Source organism: Myxocyprinus asiaticus, chromosome 18, assembly GCF_019703515.2.
Source record: "Myxocyprinus asiaticus isolate MX2 ecotype Aquarium Trade chromosome 18, UBuf_Myxa_2, whole genome shotgun sequence".
In the NCBI taxonomy this organism is placed as follows: Eukaryota; Metazoa; Chordata; class Actinopteri; order Cypriniformes; family Catostomidae; genus Myxocyprinus; species Myxocyprinus asiaticus.
Window position 1 is genome coordinate 23,575,130 of NC_059361.1, and position 10,726 is coordinate 23,585,855.

The 10,726-nt window shown below is 38.2% G+C and overlaps 1 protein-coding gene across 1 annotated transcript in view; it reads right to left on the reverse strand.

Moving 5' to 3' along the window:
* The window catches only part of LOC127455967 (craniofacial development protein 1-like), a 50,464-nt gene extending 39,985 nt beyond the window's left edge, over window positions 1-10,479 (reverse strand). The window contains exons 1-5 of the mRNA XM_051724196.1: window positions 10,254-10,479; window positions 9,573-9,705; window positions 8,915-9,137; window positions 8,535-8,665; window positions 7,821-7,958 (exon numbers count right to left, since the gene is read on the reverse strand). Coding sequence (XP_051580156.1) covers window positions 7,821-7,958; window positions 8,535-8,665; window positions 8,915-9,137; window positions 9,573-9,705; window positions 10,254-10,320 — 692 coding nt within the window. The 5' untranslated portion in view covers window positions 10,321-10,479. The remainder of the gene's footprint in view (window positions 1-7,820; window positions 7,959-8,534; window positions 8,666-8,914; window positions 9,138-9,572; window positions 9,706-10,253) is intronic.
* Window positions 10,480-10,726: the final 247 nt, after the last annotated feature.

The window sequence follows — 10,726 nt, forward strand, 5'->3', positions numbered from 1 at the left end:
TTCCTCCAAACATAACGATAGTCATTATGGCCAAACAGTTACATTTTTGTTTCATTAGTCCAGAGGACAGTTCTCCAAAAAAGTAAAATCTTTGTCCCCATGTGCACTTGCAAACTGTAGTCTGGCTTTTTTATGGTGGTTTTGGAGCAGTGGCTTCTTCCTTGCTGAGCAGCCTTTCAGATTATGTCGATACAGGACTCGTTTTACTGTGGATATAGATACTTGTCTACCTGTTTCCTCCAGCATCTTCATAAGGTCCTTTGCTGTTGTTCTGGGATTGATTTGCACTTTTACCACCAAACTATGTTCATCTCTAGGAGACAGAATGCATCTCCTTCCTGAGCAGTATGATGGCTGCGTGGTCCCATGGTGTTTATACTTGCGTACTATTGTTTGTACAGATGAATGTGGTACCTTCAGGTGTTTGGAAATTGTTCCCAATGATGAACCAGACTTGTGGAGGTCCACAATTTTTTTCTGAGGTCTTGGCTGATTTCTTTTGATTTTCCCATGATGTCAAGCAAAGAGGAACTGAGTTTGAAGGTAGGCCTTAAAATACATCCACAGGTACACCTCCAATTCAGTTCATCTCCTATCAGAATCTTATTGGCTATTTGTCTAAAGGCTTGACATCATTTTCTGGAATTTTCCAAGATGCTTAAAGGCACCGTTAACTTCGTGTATGTAAACTTCTGACCCACTGGAATTGTGATATAGTCAATTAAAAGTGAAACAATCTGTCTGTAAATAATTGTTGGAAAAATTACTCGTGTCATGCACAAAGTAAATGTCCTAAACGACTTGCCAAAACTATAGTTTGCTAATATTAAATCTGTGGAGTGGACAGAAAAAATGAGTTTTAATGACTTCAACCTAAGTGTATGTAAACTTCTGACTTCAACTGTATGCAAACTAAATTACATACTGCTGCACAATTCAATGCCATTTTGTAGTGCAAGTAGTGTGAGTGGTGTGTTCACACTGAAAGTGCAATAAAAATAACAGAACTATGAATACCTGGATGATGTACTTCTTCAACTGAAAAAGAGTGGAATGTTGGAAACTTCATGCACTCAGCGGTTGCGGCTTGCCATAGGTAGCAGAAGGGGTGGGGTTACCTGGCCGCGATGCTAGACTAACAATTGTAATTAATGGTTAATGAGGCAATTAGTGCAACTTCTTTAAATACGGCACCTTGAAAAATTAACGAGTTATTTACCATCACCTATGCTGTGTGAATGTGTGCATTACTTGAGATATAAGATGACATGCTAAAGTTAATGGCAACACATCGCATGCATTTGAAACATCACTTCCGTCAACTGAAAAATGACAAATGCTTCCGTGTAGTTAAAAAAAAAAAAAAAAAAAAAAAAATACTTTGTTCCATTTGAGATGATACTACACTCTTAAAATTCATACAATAGATTGCCGAGTGCATAGTGCAAGTAAACAGAGTACTGTATAGTGTGTCAAGAAGTCAAAAAAGCCATCAAAGATGCTAAATTGAATTATAAGAATAATATTGAGGGAACATTTGCCCAGGGTAACCTCAGGAACGCATGGCAAGGCATTATGAGCATGGCAGTTGTGAATATGCAGTCGATAAAGCATCATGTGGTCATGAAAAATGACAATAACTGCATGTCCTTACCAAATGAGCTAAATTAATTTTTTGCTCATTTTGAGACATTTGACCTTGTATCAGACATGGAAGATTTTAGACATTCTCTGAATTTTGACACTGATTTGAAATTGCATCCGGCGAATGTATTAAATCAGCTGAAGGCCACACCGCTTAATAAAGCCCCTGGTCCAGATGGTATATGTGGTAGAACCTTGAAGCACTGTGCAGAACAGCTCAATGTGGTTTTCCACTCAATTTTCCAGTCTTCACTGGACCTAAGCTTAGTTCTACAGCTGTGGAAAAGTTCTACAATCGTTCCTATTCCTAAGAGAGATAAGCCTGGCTCTTTTAATGACTACTGACCAATTGCTCTAACCTCATTGGTTATGAAAGCGTTAGAGAGGCAGGTTAAAGCCCATATTATGTCATTAACTAGTGCTGCTCTGGATCCATTGCAGTTTGCATATCGTGCTAGAAGAGGCGTGGATGATGCAAAACTGTTTTTGTTAAATACTCTTCAACATTTGGATAAAGGTGGGGTCTTTGCTACACTTCTTTTTGTAGATTTTTCATCAGCATTTAATGCAATGCAATCTGTTATTTTAGGGGAAAAAACTCAGTGAGTTTCATATTAATCAAGGACTTGTTTTATGGATATTGGATTTTTTAACAGGAAGAAAGCAGAAGGTCAAGGCAAACAGTTTTATCAGATACATTATACATTTCAACAGGTTCACACCAAGGATGTGTACTATCACCAATTTTGTTTATTCTGTACAAAATGACTGCCAAAGTCGTCATGCAAACGATTATCTAATCAAATATGCAGACAATACAGTTCTTCTTTCCCTGCTTTCAAGTTTAGACACAGAGCAGGATCATGGTCCTGCTCTGCAGGAGTTTATTACATGGTGTGACCGTATGAAATTGGAATTGAACGTCTCAAAGACAAAGGAGTCGAGTGGTCGATTTTAGAAAAAAAGGTTCACATCAATGGTGTAGAGGTTGACACAGTGGATGAATACAAGTACTTGGGGACAATTTTTGATAAAACATTAAAGTTTGAACAGAACACTGAGGCCATTATTAAAACGTTACAGCAAAGACTACACATGCTGAGGAAATTGAACTCCTTCAGTGTTCAAAGGTCTATTCTTACAACTTTTTATAGTTCCTTTATTGAGAGTATTTTGTGTTTCTCTTTCATATGTTGGTTTTCCCTCACTGTCTATCAAAAACAAAAACCGCCTTCAAGCCATAGTCAAACTATGCTAAAAAATTACTGGTGTACCTTTACGTAGTTTAACTGTATTTTATAAGCAACAGGTGATAAAGAAGGGCTTATAGCATCATGGAAGATGAAACACATCCCTTGCACTCTCAGCTCGAGCTTTTGCCCCTTCGGAGGCATCTAAGGGTGTAAGATGCCTTACAAATCGATATACATTTACATTTGTGCCTGTGGCTATTCGACTGATGATATCAAAATTTCTTATAATTATTATTGTATTTTTTTTTATTCTCAATGTGTGATCTGGTATGCTGTTTTCTTGTCTAGTTGTGTTGTTGTGTGAAGCACTGCTGTAGTCCTATATTAATTGCCCCACGGGGATTAATAAAGTTCTAAACTTAAACTTATTTGGGACACAGCTACATAGTGCAAAATTATCTTGCCGCAGAAAATAAAACGTTATTTTGCTCCTCATATTTTTTGTTTTGGTGACTTACAAGGGATATTCAATATATTTGTTGCCACATAAATAAAAAATAAAAAAAAATCCTAGATCAACTTCCAATGATAAACTTTCCACAAAGGAAAAAGTCAGATGCGAGAGGCAGTTTGTACTGTGCTTATGATTTGAATTGTGCACGTCATTTAATTGTCAGACAATTGTTCTTACAATCTGACCTAAACTATGTAATGTTGCAGTCGCTAATAAAGTTATCAACCGGGGGCCTGGGTAGCTCAGCAAGCATTGACGCTGAATACCACCCCTGGAGTCGCGAGTTAGAATCCAGTGTGTGCTGAGTGACTCCAGCCAGGTCTCCAAAGCAACCAAATTGGCCCGGTTGCTAGGGAGAATAGAGTCACATGGGGTAACCTCCTCGTGGTCGCGATTAGAGGTTCTCGCTCTCAATGGGGCACGTGGTAATTTGTGTATGAATCGCGGAGAGTAGCATGAGCCTCCACATGCTGGGAGTCTCCGCGGTGTCATGCACAACAAGCCATGTGATAAGATGCGCGGATTGAATGTCTCAGAAGCAGAAGCCACTAAGACTTGTCCTCCGCCACCTGGACTGAGGTAACTGTGCCACCACGAGGACCTACTAAGTAGTGGGAATTGGGCATTCCAAATTGGGAAGAAAAGGGGATAAAAAAATAAAGTTATCAACCAACTGGCTACTAGTAACTTTATTTACTTGCAAAAATCTATTTTTTTTACTCATATTTGCCGAGTATTATCTCTCAAGTAGTTCCGGTCTTCGAATCTGATTGGACAAGAGGCGTTCAAAGAATGCTGATAGCTCGCACCATCAGCACTGGGACACTTTACTGTTTGTATCACTCCGCTTTTGATTGTGGTGTTCCAAACTAATGTGTAAGAGCAGTTCAGGTATGTAAGAGCAGTGCAGATGTGTGAATTTTCATTCATCCCTGTGACATTAAAGATTTAAACCAGCAGGTGGTGACAAAAGACCGTCTTTTGTGTGCTATGAGCGAGTGGAGCTGATGTTGATAAACTGTGTGTAGTCAATAAGTGCGCAAATTTCTTTGAAGTCATTCGGAATTGTGTCTCACTCCATGATTGCTCGGATTACTACAGCTACATATAGTATACTCTATAGCTGAGAAATAGAGTTTATCTAACAGCTTCAGCATTACTGCCGATCACAACTGAGAGTCACGACAGATGACTAATCAAATTTTGTCAGTTTCAAAATAAGAGTTCAATAAGAGAACAAAAAAACACACGTGAGTGAAATACTCGTAGGATAATTCTGATAGCACATTTGGAAGCACCACTCCACGATTGGAGCGGATTACTATCACACTACAGCTGAAGAATACAAAGGAATACAAGTCTCTCTCATACAAACACACACACTTTTCATCTCCAATAACTTGTCAGAAACAGCCCAAGCGGTCGTTACTCATTCTGAAGTGTGGTTTTCAAATTAGCCTTGGGCGCATCTTTTGAACTAGCAACTACAGATCCTGAATCTGCAGCGTAAGGAAGTAGTTCGACACACAAGAGAGATTTTTTTTTTTAGCGGGGGACAGTCCTTAGTTTTTTTCTACTTATTTCCTTGTTCGTTGAACTTTTGTATAAAAACAATATCACACTCGTAATCGTACTGTATTGCCCATCTATCAGCAAGGCTGATAGCTGATACCTGATACCTGCAGCCTCGTGCCTACAACCTAATCATAACCGTGCTTATAGCTGGACCTACAGCACTCTTGCTCATGTGATATTGCTTTAATATATCATATCCTGTATTTTACTAACTTTCAATTTACAGTTTATTTAAATGGAGAGCACTGAGCAAGATGTGGAATAACAGGCTTTTCAATAAAATGCTAAAAATATTTTTCCATATCAGACAAACAAATAGTAAACATACACTGCTTGGCCAAAAAAAAAAAAAAAAAAAAAAAAATTGCATACTCTAATATTTCGTTGGACCGCCTTTAGCTTTGATTACGGCATGCATTCATCATGGAATTGTTTCGGAAACCTTATGCAATGTCTCAACATTTATTTCCGTCCAGAGTTGCATTCATTTCTGGCAGAGATCTTGTATTGATGACGGGAGAGTCTAACCACTCTGTAAAGTCTTCTCCAGCACATCCCAAAGACTTTCAATGGGGTTAATGTCAGGACTCTGTGGTGGCCAATTCATGTGTGAAAATGATTCCTCATGCTCCCTGAACCACTCTTTCACAATTTGAGCCCGATGAATCTTGGCATTGTTGTCCAAGAATATGCCCGTGCCATCAGGGAAGAAAGAAATCCATTGATGGGATAACCTAGTCATTCAGTACATTCAAGTAGTCAGCTAACTTCATTTTATTGCCGCATAACGTGGCAGAGCCTAGACCTGACCAACTGAAGCAACCCCAGATCATAACATTGCCTCCAGAGGCTTGTACTATGCATGACGGGTGCATCGCTTCATGCGCATCCCTGCTTACCCTGACGTGCCTATCGCTTTGAAACAGGGTAAATCTGGACTCATCAGACCACATGACCTTTTTCCATTGCTCCACAGTCCTAACTTTATGCTCCCTAGCAAATTGAAGTTGTTTCTTCCGATTAGCCTCACTAACAAGTGGCTTTCTTTTGGCCACACAGCTGTTTAGTCCCAAGTTCTAGTCACACTGTGCATGTGGAAATGCTCTTACTTCCAGTATTAAACATAGCCATGAGTTTTACTGTCGATTTTTTACGATGTGACTTCAAGCGTTTTAGTGATCTTTCATTATCATTCAAGATTTTTTCCGACCACATTTCTTCTGCGAAGCTGACAGTTCACCACTATCCTTCCAGACAGTTCTTAACCCAATTCCAGTGATTTCAGCAATCTCCTTAGTTGTGCAGGCCATTAATTTGCCCCTTCTGAAACACAGTAACATCTTTTCCACAACCACGGTATACATCTTCCGACATGGTTGTTTAAGAAATGAGAAGCAACACACTGCATCAGTTGGGGTTAAACATTGTTGCCAGCTGAAACATATTAATCACTGTAATAATGATCCAATCATAGTATCTGCTTACTTAAATCCAAACAGCGAATTATTTATGTGTTTGGGAGTGTTAGTGTAGTTGCAGCACTAGTCTTATTGTAATAATCTTTGTTGAAGAAAGAAAAGATCTGTGTATGAAAAAATGACAAATGTAGGAGAAAGAAGAGTCCGTTTCACTATCGTCAGCAGTTCTGCATTGAAGCGCAGTATTACACTTAAGTAGAGAAACAGAGAGACACCTTGCCTGTGTGTGTGTGTGCGTGTGTGTGTGAGAGAGAAAGAAGGCTTCATATGACCCACACTGCTGACTCAAGCCCTTTAACATAAAAAAAAAAAATCACACAAAAAAGGCTTAAAAGAGGAAACGAGGAAAAGCAGGAGAATTTCAGAGACAGGTACCATTTGTGTTTCAGTGGTTTTTGTGCCTAGTTTCAGCGGGAAACCTGCTGTGCTAAAGTAGAACACCCATTGGAAAAAGAAGAGCACCGATTTAAATTCTCTAAGAGTAATAGTGTAGACAAAAAAAGTTAGTGACACTCGTTTGGATGATAAAGTGACGTTAGGGGTGGGGTTCAAACTGCTTTCCTGGTGTGCAAGCCAACACCCAATACTGTTCCGCAAACATTCACAATCTCGGAGGACAGACAAGAGCGTGTCTCCATTAAAACCTTACGTAAGAAGCAGGGACGACCTACAGAAGACAGATCAAAACAATGATAACCTCTCCCTTACAGTGGTGTCCTGCTAGTCGACTCAGAACAACTACATTTTTGTTTGGAATGTCCTGTTTACCGAAATCTCGCCCTCTTCTGTCAGAGGGTTCACACTCACCGATTAGGAATGGAAGAGGCATGACAGACTAAAAACGACTTTGGCATTTCTCTCTTATATCCTGTCATGGATTGCTCAAATAAAAACAGGAATAGCATGCAAACTTTTGTAAGACTGAATTAAGACACAATTCGTGGAGTGGCTTTACACTGTGAATGAGTCTAAATGTGTATTTGTTAATTTTGGGCTTGCCGTAGAATATATATGGGGAAAACAAACACACACACACATATCTGTGTGCACAGCGGTGTGCCAGACAGAATTAGAGGATCAAAGGTTCACAATCATACTAGCTGTCAGAGATCAATGACATGTCTAAAATCCCCTCTAACCCTGCACGCCAAGCACACACTGATGTGTGTGACACGAATGACAATAGAAGAGATGACATCTAAATTACTGTAATATAATATCATCAATAACAAAGAATTAACCATAATCATCCATTAACGAGTTATTCACTTCTGTAGCAGTGACACAAAAAATGGAACCATTAAAAACCTCTTAAATAATTAACTGGCACAATGGTTATAAACAGTCGTTTCACGTGTACTGTGAAGGATTGTAACAGCCAAATGCAGGAATAAAGGGGCCTCACTGGAATAGTACCTGGATCCAGAACAGATTGGCAAGGAGGGCTTGGGTTCAGAGGATATGGACTGTTGTTCTTTGTCCTCCTGTGTTTTCTCCTCATTCTTCAGAAAACTCTTGGCCTCCCGTGAGTCTGCGTCCACCTCTTTAGTCACCCTGCAGAACAGTGAGCACAGCAAGAGACATAACTAATCATGCATTTTAAAATCTTGAAAAATAAATTACATGCAGTGCTATGTTCTTTATATAAAATAAGTCTTTATAAAGATCACAGTTTGTGTTCATTAAATCAGTTCAAAGCTTGTAATTGCTTTGTGCTTTGCAGGATAAGATTATTTTACTTGGCCAGCTTAGCTTTGGGTTTGTGACCGACTCACAGATACAACATACTGGAATGAATTATTAGACAAGCCACGATGTGATTAGATTAGATACAATTAGACAATTAGATAACATTCACTCAAACGGGTATTTTTTAAGGCAGCTTTTGACTTCATTAAGATCACAAATATAAACATTATAAAGTTCACTTTATTTTCCTGAAACGACTTTTGGACAATTGTTTACTAAAAGTAATTACTGCTGACTGCCTGATGTTTGGAGCATGTTCAATTGTACATAGTTTTATGTAATATGGATGTATGCCGCCATCTGGTGGCCATATAAAACACACAGTCAAAAAAAATAAAAAAATAAAAATAAAAAAAAAATAAAAGAGAGAGTTTAACTTACCGCACTTCCTCCCCAGCAAAATCAAACACCTTGGTAATTGTGATTTTGGAGGATTCTATGGGTTTGTCCTCCTGCTGCTGAGAGACTGTTGAGGGTTTACTGGGGTTACCGGTGCTGGCAGTTGATGTGATCTATAAAAGATACACAGAAAATGTGCACATTATTCTGATTGACAATTAAATAAAGCAAAATGACAAAAATGAAATACAATAAAATAAAACATCATTCCCGGTGGTGGTTGGCCCTTAAACAACACGGTGGTAAAAATTTCCCATCACAACAGCCCTATACTGCACAGCATACAAGTCTTAATGGTCACAAAACTGATTCCAGATTTTTTCACAAATTAAATTAAAGAGTTTTCTTGCACTGATTTTTACCAGCAGTGAGCCTGTGCTTGGAGCTGCTGCTTTGGGTCGAGGGCCGACATCACTGAGAAAACTAGCCCACAGATCATCTGCTTTCTTCTTATTATGTTCTTCATTATCCTTTCTTGACTTGCCAATATAATAATCTTCTTTTGTCTCATCTTCATCTTTCTGTTGGTCTGCTGCACTTCCCTCACCATCTTCATTCAGTTTGAGACCTCCTTTTTTCCTTTTTCTTATAAAAATAAATAAATAAAAAAAATTAAAAGAGGGTTCATTTTGCAACTGACTAAATGGATTATCTAAGGAATAGCACACAACAAAGAGTGCTGTTTTACTGAATGCCAGTACAATTCAGGCAATCATAGTGCTGATATTCAGTATTGTATAACAGCACGGTTGTGAGTTGATGATGATTTTATACAACAGTTTTATATACAACAAGTAAATATTGAGTAACATACATTTTAGACACAATATGATCAACTGTTTTGTTTAAATCTGCTCTGCCAATGGAAATAGTTACCAATGACAACAAAGCAGAATCAACTGTTGCAAGAAATAGTGAAGCATTCTAGTGCTGTTATATGAAATATCAGCACACTACTTGTCCGATCCGATTAGAACTTACTAAAACTAGCTGTATAGTTTAAAGTGAACAATCTCTTACCTCATAGGAATGTCTCCTTTAGTTTTCTTCTTTTTCTTCTTCACATGTTCTGATTGCTGCCCATCATGGTCATCCCCTTCCAGAGCATCTTCCTTTACACACTCATTCAGGTCATCCTCACTCAGATTATCATCTAATCAACAAAAGAACAAATTAAACCCATAAGAATGGATTATATTCATCACAGTCAGACAATTAAACAAAGGAGGCTCATAATTTTTATTGTTGCAAAACAATTGATTATACTTCTAAACCATGAGAGCTGGAAAGGACCATGAAAGACCAGCAGGGGTCTTGGTGAGTAACATCACTAGAGTAGTTTACATCCATGTCATCATTCACATTGACAGAAACATCTTTCAAAAACATGCAGGATATATTAAACTAAACGCATAAAACGTTGGTTTACATACATAGGTTATTTGTGAATAGAACAGATGGATCCGAATTAAAATATCCATTCTAGATAACACTGTTAAAATAGATTCATACATTCTAGACAATTCTGAGTGCATGCTTTGTGTATAATTGTGTTTACATGTCACAGAACATGAAGAAGGAATTATTATGGCAATAGTGGTGCAGTACATGTGTTAGGCACTGACACAGAACACTAGCTTAACTACATCTGTGCTCTTGCTCATATCCAACCATGCTAACGTTGTTGCTAAAATCTCTTACCAGAGGGGACGTAATCTTCATCCTCATTTGAGGCATAATCATCCGAGTCGTAGTCCGAATAATTCATATTTGTCTCTCTGAGTGTGGCAAGCTACTAAATCAGATAAGGACACAAGAACAATAACCAGTAGCAACACTGTAGCTATCCAGCTAGCTTTGAGCAAACGTGCAAACGCTTTATTAGATTCCCAGCATGGCGGCCTATTAGCATTATCTGATCTATAAAAGACTGGACGAAACTTTCAGAATCACAAGACGCTTTTGTGTGACAAATAAAATTTTACTATTTAAGATTGTTCACAGAATTTACCCTGTAAAACAGACGTTTGCAGGATTTAGGAAAGACAGTTACTTATCTGAAGAGTATTTTGACTGTATCTACACAATATTGTTCGGGTGTGATTTTTTAAAATTAAGATACATTTTGGTAATGAAGTGCTTTTAGGTTTTGTGATAGTAATGTTAACATAAAA